This window comes from Neophocaena asiaeorientalis, unplaced genomic scaffold (genome assembly GCF_003031525.2).
Source record: "Neophocaena asiaeorientalis asiaeorientalis breed wild unplaced genomic scaffold, Neophocaena_asiaeorientalis_V1.1 scaffold645, whole genome shotgun sequence".
Taxonomy (NCBI): Eukaryota; Metazoa; Chordata; class Mammalia; order Artiodactyla; family Phocoenidae; genus Neophocaena; species Neophocaena asiaeorientalis.
In genome coordinates, this window is record NW_020175023.1 from 303,979 (window position 1) to 324,616 (window position 20,638).

At 41.3% G+C, this 20,638-nt stretch overlaps 1 protein-coding gene across 1 annotated transcript in view; it reads right to left on the bottom strand.

Annotated features, from left to right (window-relative positions):
- The window catches only part of ZSWIM5 (zinc finger SWIM-type containing 5), a 68,899-nt gene that overhangs the window by 29,895 nt on the left and 18,366 nt on the right, over positions 1–20,638 (bottom strand). Inside the window, exons 2-5 of the mRNA XM_024762922.1 lie at positions 20,184–20,332; positions 18,791–18,941; positions 6,084–6,263; positions 996–1,172 (exon numbers count right to left, since the gene is read on the bottom strand). Of these exons, the coding sequence (XP_024618690.1) occupies positions 996–1,172; positions 6,084–6,263; positions 18,791–18,941; positions 20,184–20,332 (657 nt within the window). The remainder of the gene's footprint in view (positions 1–995; positions 1,173–6,083; positions 6,264–18,790; positions 18,942–20,183; positions 20,333–20,638) is intronic.

Sequence of the window (20,638 nt, forward strand, 5' to 3'; positions counted from 1 at the left end):
GGCTATGATGTATTTTAAAGGCTTTTGATAAATGTTGTTGAAATGTTTTAAGCATTTACATTCCTACCAGTAGTATATGAGATTACCTCTCCTACGTATAACCTCTCCTCTACCAAAACCTAATTACCTTTATTTATAAAATTTCTGACTATTTGACAATTGAAACATGATAATTCAGTGTTGTTTTGATTTGCATCTTTGTTTATTAATGAGGTTATATTTTTTCTCATGCTTGTTATGTATATGTTTTAGAAGTGTTAGATCAGAGAAGAAGAAATATAATCAAAGGGAATTTCAGGTGGATTCAGCAAGATCTTGTGAAAGACAAAGATATGGGGTGAGGGATGGAGGTAGGGAATTGGGAGATGATAATAAAAATGTACGCAATTGTCGTTAAGACTCAGAAAATGCGTATTTTTTAAAAGTGTCTAGTTTGGAATGGGCATTCTGTAATAAAGTCAAGAACAGATTGACAGAGGCTAGAGGAGGGTTTAAACTCACAATGGAACAGCTCTATTCTGTTATGATGACGGAAGGAATGAGGAAAGGAAGACAGCTTGGTGACAAATGCAGATAGTGCCTTAGCTACTAGTACAGAGTAATTTAAGTTTCAAAGTTCATGCCTTTTCAGCAAAACATGTAATTTCAGAGTAGATTACAATGTTGCTCAGTAACTGCTGACTAAGAGAGCCTGTGAACTAATGTCTAATGATTTTGTTAGTACTCTTTCAGATTTACTAACTCCTTTCCCCTCCCCAAACTTAGGAAACAATATAAATCCCTCTATTTGAGGTTACTGTACCTCACTTGTACATATGCAAATTGCCCAAGCTACACATAAATACCCTGAGGCCCTAGTCAAGGCCCCAGAAGATCTGTATGAAGACTGTCCCAAGTGTAGTTGTGTTGCTGGTACCTATGCAGATGGCTCACTCAAGCTTGGCATGAGGTGAGAGAGGGCTCTGAAATTCTGAGAGTAGGACAGGTACACTTACCAAGCCACAGTGGCTGGCCTTGGGAATTAAAGAGTAGTCTCTCACTTTCCTGCTGGCAGGCAGGAGCTATATATACATCACTGCTGATTATTCGCTGTAAGTGGCTGTCCTGCCAATGCAATTCACGGCCCTCGATGGCTCTAGTGAACACTGTCCGTCTTGGTCTGGATAAAGAATCTGGGGAAAGAAAGAAATGCAGCAGTTCAATGATGGGTAATCTGAAGCTCTAGCTCCTGTGTCTTCTTCAGGGTGGGAGGAATGGCAGAAGAATAGTGTACAGTTAGTGACAGCAGTCACTCTGCCATCTGTCTGGGTGTTCATTGTGTTGCTTCTTTGTTGGATAGCTTTTAGTGTGTCTGTGCCCTCTATGGGAAAACCTTTCTACATATATCTATGGCTGAAGACCAATTTCTCCTAGGACCCAGAGCCACATGAAAGAGAGGAGGGACAGTGGTGCTCAGCTGCTCAATTATGAGGATACAAACTGCTTCTATAGAAGCCAGAGGAACAGAGAAGCAGCTAGGTAATGTCCCTGGCCAACCCATAACCTGTTTCTTTTACAGCATGACCCACATCAGACTAAGTACTTCTGTGACATTGATATAAAAGCTGAAAAAGAGCTGAAGCCCTGTGTATTCTGGTATCTTTATCACACTAGTGTCTGCAAGCTTACAACCTTGTTCTCCCAGAAGAAAAATTGATGCTGACAAAAGACTAAATTGTTTTCTCACTGGAGTCCTACCATGCCATCTCTCTTCAGGAAAAGGGCTGCAGGGAAACAGTAGACAAAGTAAGCTCAATTCTTCAGGGTGGTGTGTAGGAAGACCAAATGGAAGATACAATCATAAAATGTGGATATAGAAGGACTCATGGAAGTGATATTTAAGGAAATAAAAACATAAACGATCATTTAACTCTCTGCCAGACTAAGAACAGTTGAAAGTATTTTGGAATCAAGAACTGAAATACAGGTATTTCCAGAGATGCCCAAATGAGTTGTGCATCTACTGAGCCTGTGCAAAAATACTGGGAGGGAAAGTCAGAGGATTCAGACTGAACATGAAAGAAATGAACATATTCATCTACTAAGCAAAAGTCCTTGGAATCTGGTCATCTCTTCAGAAACCTGTATATTCCTTAGAGTGCAGGCTCAGAGGATTAAATCAGAATAGCACTGACAATATTTACTGAAATTGCTTCTCCTTCATGTCACCCCTCAGTTGAAGCACAGCGACCCTTCTACTGGGTGCAGTCGGAGCCCCTCTCCCGTTAAACTGAGAATCCACCGTGGGTCTGCTCAGCCCACAGTGGGGATTAGGCTCCCAATATGTTTTGTATTTCATGAAGTCAGCAAATAATGACTTCCTATACTACATGGCAGGTACTGTTCTAGGTATTGAGGATATAAGAAGTCCTTGGCTTCATGGACCTTTATATTCAAATGGGGAGAGACAGTTAAATGAATGTATAGTATAGTAAATATATAAGATGGTTATGAGTGCTAAGGAAGAGACTAAAGCAAAGTTAGGGAGAAAGGCAAGTTGGTATTGGGTGGGGGTTATTGTTTTATATAGCATGGTTTTTAATAAGGTAACATTTGAACAGAGACCTGAAGGAACTGAAGAGCAAGCCTCAGATATAACTACGGGAAGAGCATCCTAGGCAAAAGGAACAGCAAGTGCTACTGGTGGGAACATATTTGGAGTGTTTGAGGGTAGTGAGGAGGCCAGTGTACCTAGAATGGAGTAAATAAGCAGGAAAGTCATAGGAGATGAGGCCAGTGAGATACTAGGAAACCAGACCATGGAGGGCCTTCTGGGCCATGAGGCACAAATGAGAAGTCACTGGAGGTCATTGAGCCATTGAAGGTATATGATCTGATTTGCATTTTAAAAGGACAACTGGCAGCAGTATTGAGAACAGACTTTATGATGGAAGCAGTTAGGAGGCCACTGCAATAATTTGTGAAAGATGATGGTAATCTGTTCAGAGTAATAAGCAGTGGAGGTGATGAGAGTAAATGAACCCTGGATATATTTTGAAGGTAAAGGTAATAGGATTTGCTCATGGATTAGATCTGGGATGAGAAAGAGAAGAATCAAGGATGACTCCAAGGTTTTTAAGATAGACTTGTCATATATGGAGACAGGGAAGACTGCAGGAGGAGCAGGTCTGGGTGGGGCTAGAGGGGTAAGAAATCCTACTGAGATCCTATTAATATCTAAGCTGAAGCATCAAAAAGGTAGATGAACATGTAAATCTGGAGTTGAGAGGAAAAGTCTGGGCAAGAGATATAAATCTGGATGTTGTTAGTATATAGATGATTATTAAAACAATGCAATTACCAGGGGAGTAAATATAGAAAGAGAAGTGGTTTGATAACTGAGCCCTGGGTACTCTAGCATTTTAGGTTGGGAAGTGGTGGGGAGACAGTAAAGGAGACTGAGAAGGAGGGGCCCATGAAGAGGAGAACCAAGAGAGTAGTGTCTTGGAAATAAGGTGCTTGAAGGAGAGAGTGATCGATTGTGACAAATACTGCTGATCGGTCAAGTAAGATTCTGACTGAGAACTAGATTTAGCAATGGTTAGCGTTAGTGACCAGTACAAGAGATGTTTCAGTACTGAAGGGATGAAAGCCTGACTGGAATGAGTTGAAGAGAGAATAAGAGCAGAAGAAGTAGAGAAGATAAATATATAATATTCTTCTGAGCATTTTTCTTAATTCTACCACTTATTTCTACTACCTCAGAGAAACAAGGTGGTAGACAGAGAGTCATGTGAGGTCAACAAGAATGTTTTTTGCTTTGTTTTGCTTTGGGATGAAAGATAAAACAATGTGCTTGTATACTCAGAGGAATAATCCACAAAAACGTGTGACACAGGAGAGAGTAGAGATAGTTCCTGGGGTGATGTCCTAGATTAAAGGAATAAGATCTCAAGAACAAGTGGAGGGTTTGGACTTAGACAGAAGCACAAACAAAAACAGCAGAAGAGGCAGAGTAGATGGGTAGAGACAGAAGCAGATGTGGTGATAGAGTTTTGGAAATTCCCTTCTGATTGCTTCTATATTCTCAGTGAACAGGAAGCAAGTCTTCAGGATGAAAGTGAGGATGGGGAGAAAGTATAGAAAGTTTTAAGGAAAAGATGGTGTGAAATAGTAATTTAGAAGACTGAAAGAAGGCATAGACTAGGGAAATATAGTTGATGTCTGGACAATACTATGGACCCACCTGAGATTAGTGGTCATAAACTTAAGACAAGACCAGTTATCATAGTCATGTTTCTCTCCATGTTCAGCTGTGTGGGTGTGAGCACCGAGTAACTAGAAAGTTAGACTGGACTACTAAGGTTAGGGTTTTGCTATGTGAGTGTAACTAAGGGAACGAGGGGGTTGAGTATGTATGCAAGGTAGTGATTACAATGAGGCACCAAGGAATCTAATCGGGATAAGAAGGAAAATGAGGCTACCACAAGAATGAAAAAGTGATAGGATCAAAATTCCTAGTGGGTCAAAGAATTACTGGAACTGGAATACCAGAGAAAATAACCTAGTAAGACTGGTGGTGCTAATTAGAGCTGCTTGAAATTGCGACTATGAAGAAGGTGTAGTTATTGGTAATGACAAGCTTTGGGGTATGATCTTGGGGTTGCATAGCTAAGTTATGATAGAAGATAGACTATTAAAAGACAGGAGGTCAAAGAACTGAAAGACTAGAATACTGAAAGTACCATCTATGTGGCTATTTAAATGATCAAGAATCATGACAGAAGTAGAGGCAGAGAGTAGTGTTAGTGAGCCAGTAACCAAAAATCTTCAAGGAATGAGGGGGCCTGCCCCAGAGGTCAAATGACCAAAACCTGGAGGGCAGCAGACAGCATATTTTAACAGCACTGACTTTAAAGCTGGGGGGTATTTTAGGAAGGAGGGTAGGACAATGATGTAGAAATGGCAATGAAGACTAAGCAGGATGCCTATTGCTCCATCAGGCCCAAAGGTAAAGAGATGTGAGAGATAAATCAGCCACAGCTTGAGAAGACTTAAGAGAAAACAACATTCTCAAATATACTGTCACCAGTATACTGTGACAAGGAAGAAACTGCCAGACTGGAGGCATGTGTTTATACACATGTGACTCTCTCTATACCAAACCAAAGTCAATACTAAAAGGATAGATTCCTGTGTTGTGGAGGTTAGATGAATGCCAGCAAAGGGTAGCTTCAAGTGGCAAAGCTGTAGGCTTTTCATCTCTCATTACCTTGGTTGCCTTAAATACACTGATAATCAATTATGGTACAGTAGACGAAGACCAAGCAAAAACAATAATTTAAGTGATTTCCTCCTAGAGGTTAAAAATATCAGTAGATTTATCACTTAAAATAAAAGGGAGGACATGTAAAATCAATGTCTGATAAAATCTACCAATAAAGGATCCCCATGGGCTAAAGAGCAATCAATTGCCAACAGCAAATGGCCTGAGTTAGATGAACTAAAGCTGATGTGAATGTCGATGTCCAGTGATACCTGGTCAGTGGGCTCAAAAGGCAGAGGGTACAATATCACTGTACTGGATTTGTCTTAAAATGGAGCAAGAGTCCTAGCCATATCTCGGAACGATGACCCCCTCCTAGAAATCTGCTGTATAAAAATTTGAGGAAAACAGAGAAAAGTAAGTAAGAAAGGCAACTGTCAGGACATTTTTTTAAGTTGTTTTTTTTTTTTTTTTCTCCCAGGTCTTCTATCATTCCCTTGAGGTACGTCTTCTGAGCTAAAACCAACCCCAACTGAGGCCAAGATCCATTAGTCATGAAAAACTTGAAGAGGATTCATGAAGAGGGCTCTAGGAATTTATGCTGGGCACTGTAAGGACACTCTAGATGTGGAAAAGGACAGCATCCTCAATGTCAAAGATACAAGCTTACCCTTATTTAAGGTTTGGCATTTCAAGACAAACAAAAGAACAGGCTTTTCTTATTTAGGATGACAATTCTGACAGTCCAAAAGTTGTCCAGCCACCTTTGTTCTCAGGCTTTACCCTCCGACCTTTTGGAGTTCTAGGCATGAAGACGCTAAAATGATATCTGGCTCACCTGAACGGTGACTGGCATTCTGGGGAAGTGCGTTGGTGATGTTGGGCAGCTCATGCCCATAGTTCCCATCCTCCAGGGGACAGACATCCAGGTCATTCCACTTCTGCAGCTGCTGCAGCCAACAGCATTTTTCCTCCAATTTGCAATGTGGATTTAAAATGATGCACACCCATAACGCCCCTGGAAAAGAAAGCAACCCACATTCTTGACATCTCTCCTTTGATGTATGTCTAAGCCTTAATTTTTCAGTTTACTCTTTTCTTCCATTTTTTGTTGGTAGGAAAAGTTTCCAAAATATCAGCTTTTCTCAATATAAAAAACCAAATCTAAAAAAAAACCAGCCCCTGGGCTTCCCTGGTGGCGCAGTGGTTGGGAGTCCGCCTGCCGATGCAGGGGACACGGGTTCGTGCCCCGGTCCAGGAAGGTCCCACATGCCGTGGAGCGGCTGGGCCTGTGAGCCATGGCCACTGAGCCTGCGCGTCCAGAGCCTGTGCTCCGCAACGGGAGAGGCCACAACAGTGAGAGGCCCACACATTGCAAAAAAAAAACCAGCCCCCAAACCAAATCTGCTAAAGTTTTCAGAAATGCTTATTTTTCCTTCCCAAAGGTTTCTTAAAGCAGAGTGACTATCTTGATATCTGGATATATGCCTGTGATGATGAACAAGACAGATTTGGGCTTGAATTCTGAGCTCAGATCTGCAGTCCAACAAACATTTATTGAGAGAGTTCTTGTTCAAGACCTTGTATTGGAGAATAAGACCCTGTTCCTACCCTTGAGGAGCTGTCCAATGGGGGAGATAGATAAATAAACACGGTGTCATTTGAATATGATAAGTGTTAAGATAAAGATATATTCAGGGTACAATAATAGCACAGAGGAAGGGCATTTAGCATAAGAAGGAAGGTGCTCAGAAAAGGATTTTAGTTGACCTTAGACTTTCTGAGCTTCAAATCCCTCAACTGTAAAACTGAGATCATAATGTAAAGGGCCTAGCATATTATTTGGCACAGAGTGGAATTTAGTATTTCCCTTTTCCAGGGAAAATCGTTTATTTGTACTTGGATTTTGATACTGTTGATCAGCTGTGATGCCTTAAAACTATCACATTCTTGGATCTTCTCTGTCACTATAGCAGAGTATGACATATTCCACATAACCAATGAGTACTGTTTCTTTGACCACATCACCCTTCTCTGCAAGCAAACCTGCTTCTTATTTTCAAAGTTGGCTATATGGCTGAGACAGAAGTATTCTCAATCTCAAGTTAACAATAAGCCTGGCTGCAGAGTGTCTTAAGTTAAACATCCTTTGGGATGGTGTTACATACATAGACGGCAGTATATTCAGACACTATTTCAAGGCCCCTCAAAGTCAAATAGGAATGTTTTAAAAGACCATTTAAGCCTCAATTTCAGGTACTAACTAGAGGTGATGAAAATTCATTTCTATTGGCTCAATTCAGTTTTTCAAATCCACAATGAAAAAGAAACTACACTATGTAATATAATAGTATTATATAATGATGGTTCTTAAGGGGATTATAATTAGGAGTCCCTCAAAAAATAATTATACTAAAGCATAGTAAATGCTATTATAACCACATATAAAATGCTATGAGAATATGTATGATGGAACAATTAACTCTGTAGGTGGGGTCAGGAAAAGTTATAACATTTGAGTTTGTCCTTGAAGAATAAACATGACTTAATTCTAGTTAAAAAATGGCTAACTAAATACATATGCTCATCATCAGTCCCTCTTGATACTTCACTAAAATGAAAGTAGAGGGATAAGAACAGGCATAAACTCACATAGACACATAGAATGGGAGAGATGAAAAGAGAAGAGTCATAAAATTGTGAATCTGGAAGGCATGTGGATGAGAGATAGCTGACATAGCAGAAGAAAGTTGAAAACTCCATCAGCAGTTAGGAAAGCCCAGCAGCAGACTGATTCATGCTGCAGAGCCCCGCTGAAAGTGGGGCCGACATATAGTGGAACAGGTTAGAAGTTTGTCAAAGGTCTCAGGATCACAGACTTCCTCCTCTATTCAAGGTAGCTCAGTGCCTGTTCATTCTCTCTCCTGGAAGAAAACCAGAGCTTTACTCACTGGAAAGATAGATTCGGAGAGGCTCTGGATTGGGAATACTGTGTACAACTGAGGGTGAGGTTTCCATGCGAAAAACTGAGGGAGTAAGAAAAATATACATATTGTACAAATGGACACACTTACCCCCACCATCCAACCCTCTTTCCCTATTTGGTTCTGAGAAAACTGTGACAGGCTTATAATCCAGACATGGTGTTCATGTCCTAGTGTTTTGTGGAAGGTAGAACTTGTGAGTAACAAAATTAGCTGAGGAAATATCTAAGCAAAGTGTTGAAGGAGCAGCCTGGTTTCTCTTGACTGCTTATAGTAAAATGCAAGAAGAAAGAAATTATTTAAAGACAGAACTGTGAATCAAAAAGGAAGCACAACTTAAAGATGTGGAACATGCTTAGCCTATCCACATTGAAAAGAATGAGAAGGTCTGTTTGGGAAAGAATATAACGGTGTGACCCTTAGAGAGGTAAATCTTCATCTTTTATTGTAGGGATAAAAAGAGAATACATAGAATTAAAAAATCAAGAAAGAACAGTTATTTAGAAATGTGGAGGCATGTCAGAAAAAGCAGCTAAAAGAATTAAAAATTGCTCTTTCTGAGAAGTAGGAACTGACAATGTGAAGGAATATGGCATAGGAATATTGTTTTTTATTATAAAGTTTGTAGAACTCTTTGACATTTTAACCTGTATATATGTATTACTTCATTCTGAAAGAAGAACGAGAGATAAATAGGAGTGGTTGGGGCGGAGAGATTGAGGGACAGTATATACCCAAACAGGAGAAAGGACAAAAGCGAAGACAAAGACGTTCTCATGAGTCATTTTAGTTTCTTTGGATATTAAGTCTATTGGATGTTTTTTCGTTTTGGTAGAAAATTTTTGTAATCTAGCGTATTAGCTTTTAGTACTATTGGGACTGTGAGTTCCTACCAATTACAGTGTCCTTTCTGAACACCAGGTGGCAGGAAATCCCTAATTTATAGGAGGTAAAGGAGGTAAAAAATTTCTAATTGTGTGACAGTAAGAAAGATGCACAAATATTCAGATCATAAAAATTACTTTCTCTACTTTTAGAATTTAAGAATGCTAAAGGCCTGTATAAACCTCAAGAAAAAAATTTTTTTCTTCACATTGTAGTCATTTCCTATGGTGTCTGTGTTACACTGTTTGCTGGTTCTTGTAAAATTAACGTAGGGATAGGGTCCCACCCACCAACAAACAAAAAAGATAAGAAAACCTCATCATTTAAGATGCGGGAAGAGGAGCGCTAAGAACACAATTTTGAGGAAGCACCAATATTTAAGTAATGAGCAGAGGAGGAGGAGGAATAAGCAAAAGAGATTAAGAAAGATAAGAGAGATGGAAGAACCAGGAGAAATTAGTGACACACAAGCCAATTAGCAATGTCTAATGAGGCAGAGTGTCAGTATTAGTAAGAAACATTTACTTTACAGTTTAAGATGTGCTTTTTGTTTATAGTGAAGTAAAAGATTTTCACATTTAATCTTCATAAGTATAACGAGAACCAAAGAGAGGCCATTAAACTTGGCCTTATGAATGGCAAAATCAATAGGATAACAGGAACAGAAAACAGATTGGGTGAGTTGAGAGAGGCTTAAGAGGCAAAAAAAGCAGGGAACTAACTACAGTCATCAAGGAGTTACCATTTCCTAGGCACTGAAATATTAAAAAGGGGATCCCTAGAAAGTGAGTACTTTCACCTGTAAGTTTAAAGTGAGTTTTCTGTTTTATTAAGTCATTATGGATTTGTTTTAAAACAAACTCAAGAGATTGCTGCATCTCTAAGAAAGAGACAAGGCAAAAAAATCCTGCAGGTGCCTACACGTAACAGGCATGTAGGGACTGTGTTACCATGATCCAAAAGCAGATTTTCCGGCAACTTAAAAAAAGCATCACCTGAGGATACGGGGAGGGGGAAGGGTAAGCTGGGACAAAGTGAGAGAGTGGCATGGACATATATACACTACCAAATGTAAAATAGATAGCTAGTGGAAAGCAAACACATAGCACAGGGAGATCAGCTTGGTGCTTTGTGACCACCTAGAGCGGTGGGATAGGGAGGGTGAGAGGGAGGGAGACGCAAGAGGGAAGAGATATGGGGACATATGTATATGTATAGCTGATTCACTTCGTTATAAAACAGAAACTAACACACCATTGTAAAGCAATTATACTCCAATAAAGATGTTTAAAAAAAAAGCATCAAAAACTCTAACCAAGTGTAGGTACTATGGAAGTTAAAATTTTACATAATTATTATATATTAAATATAATAATAAATAATAGCGACTATTTCTTTTTATGGGCTACGCATTATAATAGGCATTTTATATATATCATCTTATTCAGTCTTCCAACTGTGCGGGTCAACAGGACTTGGATTGGGAGTAGAAGGCAGAAAACAGAAGGAACCTAGGATGACTCATTTTCTTCTTGAGCAGCTAGATACATCTCACGACCCTACTATACTGAGATGCGGAAAATTAGGCTTTGGCGGGAAAAATAAGAGTTCTGTGATGGTCATGTTAAGTTTGAGATGTTTCTTAGACATGGTGGGAAGCTGGACACTGAGCCTACAGCTCAAGAGAAAGGTCAGAGCTAGAGACATAAATTTGTGACTTGCCTACATCTAGATTATATTTAAAGCCATGGGACTGAATATGATCACTTAGGTAGAGAATGTAGACAGGGCAGTGGGTACTGCAGAATACTCAATATTTAGAAGGACTGAGAAAAGGAAGAGGAGCCTACAAAGCAGTCTGACAGAAAGTAGCCAGAATGTGGGAGGAAACCCAGGAGGGTGTGTGGGGTTATGAAAGCTAAGAGAGTACGTTTCAAGATGGGTATGGTCAATTTTATTGAAAACTGCTAAGAGGTCAAGTAAAATAACAACAGAGAAGTGGCCACTGCAATATGGAAGTCACTGGTGACTGTAGCAAGAGCTACTTGTCAGTAGAATGGCAACAATGAGCAATGGAAGCTCAATTGCAGTGGGCTCGGAGAGAATTGGAGGTAAGCAAATGGAAAGAGTGACTGCAGACAAGGTTTTCAAGAAGTGTTGCTTTGTGGGATAGGGAGGGTGGGAGGGAAGTACACATATACATATATCCCCATATCCCCTCCCTTTTGCATCCACCTCCCCTCCTCCCTATCCCACCCACCCTTCTAGGTGGTCACAAAGCACTGAGCTGATCTCCCGGTGCTATGCGGCTGCTTCCCACTAGCTATCTATTTTATTTTATTTATTTATATTTACACCTTTATTAGAGCAAAATTGCTCTACAATGGTGTGCTAGTTTCTGCTTTATAACAAAGTGAATCGGTTATACATATACCTATGTCCCCCTCTCTCTTCCCTCTTGCGTCTCCCTCCCTCTCACCGTGCTAGGTGGTCACAAAGCCCTGAGCTGATCTCCCGGTGCTATGCGGCTGCTTCCCACTAGCTATCTATTTTACCTTTGGGAGTGCATATATGCCCATGCCACTCTCTCACTTTGTCCCAGTTTACCCTTCCCCCTCCCCGTATCCTCAAGTCTATTCTCTAGTAGGTCTGCGTCTTTATTCCCATCTTGCCCCTAGGTTCTTCATGACTTTTTTTTTAAAGATTCCATGTATATGTGTTAGCATACAATATTTGTTTTTCTCTTTCTGACTTACTTCACTCTGTATGACAGACTCTGGGTCCATCCAACTTACTACAAATACCTCAATTTCGTTTTTTTTAATGGCTGAGTAATATTCCATTGTTTATATGTGCCACATCTTCTTTATCCATTCATCTGTCGATGTACACTTAGGTTGCTTCCAATTCCTGGCTATTGTAAACAGAGCTGCAATGAACATTGTGGTACATGACTCTTTTTGAATTATGGTTTTCTCAGGGTATATGCCCAGTAGTGGGATTGCTGGGTCGTATAGGGACACGGGTTCGTGCCCCGGTCCGGGAAGATCCCACATGCCGCGGAGCCGCTGGGCCCGTGAGCCGTGGCCGCTGAGCCTGCGTGTCCGGAGCCTGTGCTCCGCAGCAGGAGAGGCCACAGCGGTGAGAGGCCCGTGTACCGCAAAAAGAAAAAAACAACAATAGTGGTGAGGGTGGGCAATCTTGTCTTGTTCCTGATCTTAGAGGAAATGGTTTCAGTTTTTCACCATCGAGAACAATGTTGGCTGTGGGTTTGTCATATATGGCCTTTTTTATGTTGAGGTAAGTTCTCTCTATGCTTACTTTCTGGAGGGTTTTTATCATAAATGGGTGTTGAATTTTGTCAATAGCTTTTTCTGCATCCATTGAGATTATCATATGGTTTTTCTCCTTCAATTTATTAATATGGTTTATCCCAATGATTGATCTGTATATACTAAGAATCCTTGCATTCCTGAGATAAACCCCACTTGATCATGGTGTATGATCCTTTTAATGTGCTGTTGGATTCTGTTTGCTAGTATTTTGTTGAGGACTTTTGCATAACCTTATGTATTTTCATTTTGGATGATCTGTCCATTGTTGACAGTGGGGTGTTAAAGTCCCCTACTATGATTGTGTTACTGTTGATTTCCCCATTTATGGCTGTTAGCTTTTGCCTTATGTATTGAGGTGCTCCTATGTTGGGTGCATAAATATTTACAACTGTTATATCTTCTTCTTGGATTGATCCCTTGATCATTATGTAGTGTCCTTCTTTGTCTCTTGCAATAGTCTTTATTTTCAAGTCTATTTTGTCTGACATGAGAATTGCTACTCCAGCTTCCTTATGATTTCCATTTGAATGGAATATCTTTTTCCATCCCTTCACTTTCAGTCTGCATGTGTCCCTAGGTCTGAAGTGGGTCTCTTGTAGACAGCATATATATACGGGTCTTGTTTTTGTATCCATTCAGCCAGTCTATGTCTTTTGGTGGGAGCATTTAATCCATTTACATTTAAGGTAATCGATATGTATGTTCCTATTACCATTTTCTTAATTGTTTTGGGTTTGTTATTGTAGGTCTTTCCTTTCTCTTGTGTGTCCTGCCTAGAGAAGTTCCTTTAGCATTTGTTGTAAAGCTGGTTTGGTGGTGGTGAATTGTGTTAGGTTTTGCTCGTCTGTAAAGGTTTTAATTTCTTGGTCGAATCTGAATGAGATTCTTACTGGGTAGAGTAACCTTGTTTGTAGGTTTTTCCCTTTTCTCACTTTAAATATGTGTTGCCACTCCCTTCCGGCTTGCAGTTTCTGCTGAGAGATCAGCTGTTAACCTTATGGGGATTCCCTTGTATGTTATTTGTTGTTTTTCCCTTGCTGCTTTTAATATTTTTTCTTTGTATTTAATTTTTGATAGTTTGATTAATATGTGTCTTGGAGTGTTTCTCCTTGGATTTATCCTGTATGGGACTCTCTGTGCTTCCTGGACTTGATTAACTATTTCCTTTCCCATATTGGGAAAGTTTTCAACTATAATCTCTTCAAATACTTTCTCAGTTCCTTTCTTTTTCTCTTCTTCTTCTGGGACCCCTATAATTCGAATGTTGGTGTGTTTAATGTTGTCCCAGAGGTCTCTAAGACTGTCTTCAATTCTTTTCATTCTTTTTTCTTTATTCTGCTCTGCAGTAGTTATTTCCACTATTTTATCTTCCAGGTCGCTTATCTGTTCTTCTGCCTCATTTATTCTGCTATTGTTTCCTTGTAGAGAATTTTAATTTCATTTATTGTGTTTTTCATCATTGTTTGTTTGCTCTTTATCTCTTCTAGGTCCTTGTTAAACGTTTCTTGTATTTTCTCCATTCTATTTCCAAGATTTTGGATCATGTTTACTGTCATTACTCTGAATTCACTTTCAGGTAAACCACGTATTTCCTCTTCATTTGTTTGGTCTGGTGGGTTTTTACCTTGCTCCTTCATCTGCTGTGCATTTCTCTGTCTTCTAATTTTGCTTAACTTACTGTGTTTGGGGTCTCCTTTTTGCAGGCTGTGGGTTCATAGTTCCCGGTGTTTTTGGTGTCTGCCCCCAGTGGCTAATGTTGGTTCAGTGGGTTGTGTAGGCCTCCTGGTGGAGGGGACTAGTGCCTGTGTTCTGGTGGATGAGGCTGGATCTTGTCTTTCTGGTGGGCAGGACCATATCCCGTGGTGTGTTTGGGGTGTCTGTGACCTTATTATGATTTTAGGCAGCCTCTCTGCTAATTTTAGGCAGCCTCTCTGTGGGGTTGTGTTCCTGTGTTGCTAGTTGTTTGGCATAAGGTGTCCAGCACTGTAGCTTGATGATTGTTGAGTGGAGCCAGGTCTTAGTGTTGAGATGGAGATCTCTGGGAGCGCTTTCGCCGTTTGATATTACGTGGAGCCAGGGGGTCTCTGGTGGACCAATGTCGTGACCTCGGCTCTCCCACCTCAGAGGCGCAGGCCTGACACCCGGCCCGAGCACCAAGACCCTGTCAGCCACACGGCCTTACTACATGTGACATACTCTGATTTCTTCTATTCTTCCAACCTCATGATTGATAACGTTTGGGGGAAAGAATGATATTCTGTTCAAAAATCAAGTCAAAAACTTATCCACGCATCGATTTCTCAATCCAGGATCTTGATAAATAACCATCAAGCCTTTAAAATCCTTGATAGGTCTGTCTCACTGAATGGTTTTGATCTCATTACTTCCTTTTTTGAGCTAATGGTTGAAAATGGGGGTAGCTTGTAAAACTGGTAAAATATTGGCTTTGATGCTTCCTTATCAACATATACACTCTACAGGAAGATTCTTGGGGAAACAGAAGGCTGCTGGTTACTGGTTCAGATGGGTAACAGTGCCTTAGGAAGTGATGGAATGACTGCAGGCACTGAGAGTGAGATCACAAAACAAGTTTGTGCTGCCTCCTGGTGGCACCTGATTCACAGGTGCTCAATAAATGGCCATTACTTTCACTAGTCCATAAATTCACTGGGTGCTCCTGGGTATTTTTCTTGAACAGCCACAACAGAGGTCTGTCTGCATGCTCTGCAGTCTTCACACAACCAGAGAAGCAGGGTGACTGCACCCCCTGTGCCACATCCACGTGGCAATCTACATCCTTTAGGCCCCCCTAGCCCTGCCCAGAGACCTTCCACAAGGCTCTAACCCAGGCCTTAGCCGGGCCCTGAGGGACAAGGCTGTGAGGGTGCCCACCTAGAGTAGAAGCTCAGATTGGGCACTGTGCTTCCTGGGACCCAGGCAGCCGTTGTCCTCAGGCTGGAGGAACTGTGCGCAGCTTGATTCACTTTGTTATATAGCAGAAACTAACAAAACATTGTAAAGCAATTATACTCCAATAAAGATGTTAAAAAAAAATAAAAGAAAGTGTTGCTTTGAATGGAAGAAGAGCAATGGGGCAGTAATTAGAGGGGGATGGGACCATCAAAGGCACTTTTGTTTTTGAGACTGACACTATTAGAGCATATCTGTATGCTGATGGAACTGATCCAGTATTGAGGGAGAAATTAATGACGCCAGAGAAAGGAGTAACTGAGGAGCAAAATTCTTGAGAAAAGGAAATGGCATAGGAACCAGAGCAAGTATGTAAGGAGTGGCCTTTTATGGGAGCAGAGATACTTTATAGATTTTAAAAGAAGACTTTTAAAAGCATATGTGGGGGCTTTCCTGGTGGTGCAGTGGTTGAGAGTCTGCCTGCCAATGCAGGGGACACGGGTTTGTGCCCCGGTCCGGGAAGATCCCACATGCCGCGGAGCAGCTGGGCCCGTGAGCCATGGCCGCTGAGCCTGCGTGTCCGGAGCTTGTGCTCCGCAATGGGAGAGGCCACAACAGCGAGAGGCCCGTGTACCGCAAAAAAAAAAAAAAAAAGCATATGTGTACAGACATGGAGAGATGAGAAAACTTCATGTCTGATTGCTTCTGTTATCTCTGGTTTAGGAACTGAAGGTAGTGAGCCCACTCCTCTAAATTCCTACAATCCCTGTCGAGGCCCTCCCCAGAGAAGCAGGCCTTGTGACCAGTAAGGAACCCTCAGAGTAGTCAAGGGAAGCATGAATGCACTTGCTCTAGTGTCTGACCCAATAAGGCTTCTCTTAGTGCAGTGTTTTTCAAAATGTGGTCTCTGGAACCATGGCATCAGCATCCCCAGGGAATTGGTTAGAAATGCAAATTATCAGGCCCTACTCCAACCTATGTAATCAGAAACTCTGGGGACAGGGTCCAGCAATCTGTTTAAACAAGTACTCCAGGTTATTTTGAGAAGTTTGGGAACCACTGTCTTTGCAGAATGCTGAGAGTTTCTTGGAAGGTTGATATAGCAATTTCGTAGATATGAAAATATCACAATCAAGAGCTTTTCATAATGAACCTAAGTATATGACAAAAGCATTAAAAGCACTGGGATCTAGCTCTGCTTACTTCCTCTTACCTACCTTTGCCCCAAAGGCCAAGCCCAAATCCACAAAACAATCCCATGATTGTCACAGAAATTATTCCCAAGAGATTCAGGCCTCAGATGAAACTGACTCTCTGAAGGCTAATTTCAAATTCTTAAGAAACATGCACTTTGGGGGAAAATAGTACATAACAAGGTGAAATTGAGGGAGATGTTACAGAAGGATGTTTGATTTGGATTCAGACAGATTGGGGTTCTGGTGTTAGAGCCACCACTTACTAGTGTGTGACCTTGAACAAGTAACTTTTTGGAGCTCATTTGTCTCCCCTAAGCTGATATGTTACCCTAGAAGGAAGTCCATGCCTACAATTCCTTCTGAGGAAAGAGTATAAGAAGCTGTTCCCAACATGCCATGCATTGTGACCCTGGTCACAACTGGTTGGACCAGTAACTTTAGACTAATAGTTCAACATTCCTGTACTTCAGAAAGTGTGATTGTGTCAGAGAGACAGTTTTCTATAATTCTTTATTTTATTCTGTATCCAGAAGTAACCAGAGCTGTCTCTGTTCCTTTGCAACAAACACACAATTACCTCATAGGTTTGTTATGAGAATTACAGGAAACAATGTGTTTACAATCTTTAACACAGAGTCTGGCACATAACGCTCAATAATGTAGCTCTTCATTATTAATGAGAACTCCAAAGCCATTAGTGCCCCAGGTGATATCAGAAGCCTTAGCACCCAAATCAAAATCCCACCCTCAGTAGCCCCAAAGTAACCAAGTATAGTCCCAGAGTCATTAAGCCTCATTCCCCATGGCTTTTAGCCCTAAGACTATTATGTATATGCTTCAGGGGAATTCACTAAAATCCTAAACTATAGTTTTTTTTTGTGGTACGCGGGCCTCTCACCACTGTGGCCTCTCCTGCTGTGGAGCGCAGGCTCCGGACGCGCAGGCCCAGCGGCCACGGCTCACGGGCCCAGCCGCTCTGCGGCACACAGGATCCTCCCAGACCGGGGCATGAACCCGCGTCCCCTGCATCAGCAGGCGGACTCTCAACCACTGCGCCACTAGGGAAGCCCCTAAACTTTAGTTTTTTTCTTGTGCTATTTTGTATGAGTGGAAAGTTTGTCGTTGCTTTCTGGGCTGGAGGGAGTATGGAGAAGGTATAACAGAACTTTTAGAATATGTCATATGGAAGTTTTCCAGTATAACCCAAGAGTGGGGCCATGACTTGGATATGAGTTCAGAGTATGGAGGATTCTGCAAACAGGGGGAGGAACTGAGTATTAGCCCTGCAAAACTAGCCTTGGAACAGGGGAATGATAAAGAGAAATAATGACTAAAGAAGATGGCCTTGATGAGAAGAATCTAGAACAGAGAAGCCAGTCAGGGGGCCACAGGTCTAATTTAATCTAAAAGTCCCAAGGCCCTCAACCAGATCAGTGGTGATGGGAAGTAAAAAGTGTGAATGGACACTAAATTGCATTCTGAAGGTCAAGGAATCAAATTAATTTGGTGACTGAATGTAGGGAATGAACAAAAAATGAGTGCTTGACAACAAGTTTGGTAGAGTAAGAAATGGTGGTGCCAATGCCAGGTTCAGGGGAATCTCTTTTCACAGAAGCCCTGATTTCATTTTTGGGTTTCTCAAGTTTGAGGTAATCAGGAGATTTTTTTCAGGAGAAATGGTCATAGGGCAGTTGCTAATATGAGACTGGAACTCAGATAAGTGGAAAGAAGATGAGGATGAGATCATCATAAAGGAAACTCTGAAGCCATGCTATTGAAAAAACAGAGTTCTCAAAGGAGTATAGAGAAAGAATAGAAGTCCAAGGCCCAAGTCTTGGAAACTGCCTTATGTCTAAGAGGTTTGTCTGGGGGTGATAAAGAAAAGCAGACCCAGGGAAAGCAAGAAAAGTGAGTTTGGTAAGTATCCGGAGAGCCAGGCTAATGCCATGGAACAGAAGCCAAGGCAAAAGGTTTTCTCTCACCAAAGGCTTCTATGTGGTAACATCTGGAACAGAATGCAGATGTCAATAGCAAAGCACAATGCTGTGGAAGAAACACAAGTGAGTTCAGAATTACTCTGGGTAGCCTCTGTAGAGCCTAAATCTTCTGCCAATTGGGCTAAAGTTCACTTAGCAAGATCCATGTAATGACTGATGGCAAATGTTCACTAAAACTATTGCCAGGGGGCAAGCTGATAGGATAGACAGAGCACTTCTCTGAGGTATGCGGACTTACCTAGCTCATCCCAGAGCTGCCTGCACTTATCTGTCATGGTTGTTCCTTGCTGCCTCCAGAGTGTGAGTCGTGGGTCAGCCATAAACTGCTCAGTTATTAGCGTCAGCATCCTGGCTCCATTGGAATCTCTCATCCGCAGCATCTCTCGAACCTGACACATAAGGAGGGGCAAGAGTTGGTGACTGCACATCATGACAAAGTAGGAGGAGAAAGAAGGGGAGGAGGGGGAGGAGAAGATGAAGTAACTAAGCACAGCATATCCAAAGAGCCAAAAAGAAGGCCTCTTGTTCTGTATGTAAGTTCTTTGCATGCATCAAGAAAGGCTGCTGTGGGCAATGAGATACCACTTCACAAGGATGGCTAGAATCAAAAAGCCAGATAATAAGTGTTGGCAAGGATATAGAGAAATCAGAACCCTCATACATTGTTTGGCGGGAATGTAGAATGATGTAGCCACTTTGGAAATCAGTCTAGAAATTCCTCAAATGATTAAACACAGAGCTACCATATGGCCTATCAATTCCATGCCTAGAGAGAAATGAAAATATATATGTCCACACAAAAACATTGTGCAAGAATGTTTATAGCAGCATTATTTATAATAGCTAAAAAATGGAAACAATCCAAATGCCCATCAACAGACAAATGGATAAACAAAAAGTGTGGTATCCATATAATGGAATATTACTTGGCCATAAAAAGGAATGAAGTACTGACACATGCTACAGCATGGATGTGTTTTTAAATACTTTAAAATACTATTCCAGGAGAAAGAAGCCAGTCCAGAATAGGGAAATCTATAGAGACAGAAAGTAGATTAGTGGTTGCTTAGGGCTGGGGGAGTGGGGCATGGGGAATAGGGGAGTGATAGGTAAAGGGTATGGGGTTTCTTTTTAAGATAATGAAAATGTTTTAAAGTTGACTGTGGTGATAGCTGTACATATCTGTGAATATATTAAAAACCATTGAATTGTACACTTTTTAAAATGGGTGAATTTTATGCTATGTGATTTATATTTCACTAAAGGTGTTAAGAAAAAAAAAAAGAGAGAGAAAGCCTGCTGTAAGAGTCCCCAGTTCCAAAATACTAAGTCTCTTTAAAGCCTCATCGGGCAGCCTTGGGTTCAAAGCAGAGGGAAGGTAGCTTCATTACTAATCCCCCTAGGAATGCTAACTCACTTAGAGAGCTGAGCAGAAGGAAGAGGACTGCCAGGGTGAGGCAGTAGGGGTCCCTGGATGCAACCTGCTCAAGTCTGCTCTGCTCAGCTCCCCTCCCCACAGTTAGTTTTCAAGCATTCAGTACAGGTAGGTCAAGTGAGCTAGCTACAACGCATGAAGCCAGAAGTGTGGTGAGCCCAGTTTACTTAAAAAAAAAAAACTTTTCATATCTTACCTTGGCAAACATTGAATTGAGTTGCTTTCCAGAGCCATAGTAACCACCCTGGGAGAGAAAGAGCTTCACTTGTTCTTTCACCTGTTCCTCGTCCAAATGCCAACAGTTCTCATCATCAATGCTGGCCCCAGCTGTGGGGTCAGGGGCACCTGTGAGGAATGGGAATGATGAAATGAATCCCTTGAGTTCCTACCCTACACATTCAGCAGGAGGGGCCCTCTGTGAATATATTCAGAAACAGATGAGTATTCTGCCTTAATCTGGGCTTTGTCAATTGTGTGGGCCTAAACAAACGTAAGAGAGCTAATGCTAGTTTCATGTTCACTAAACTCTCAGTTGTATCCTCTTCCGAAGTCTACAAATACCATCCTGGGGGAAAAAGCCCAGAAGGAAATACACAAACATGAAAATAGTGATGTATTTTTTTTCCCTAAGAGAATGACATTTTTTCTTCT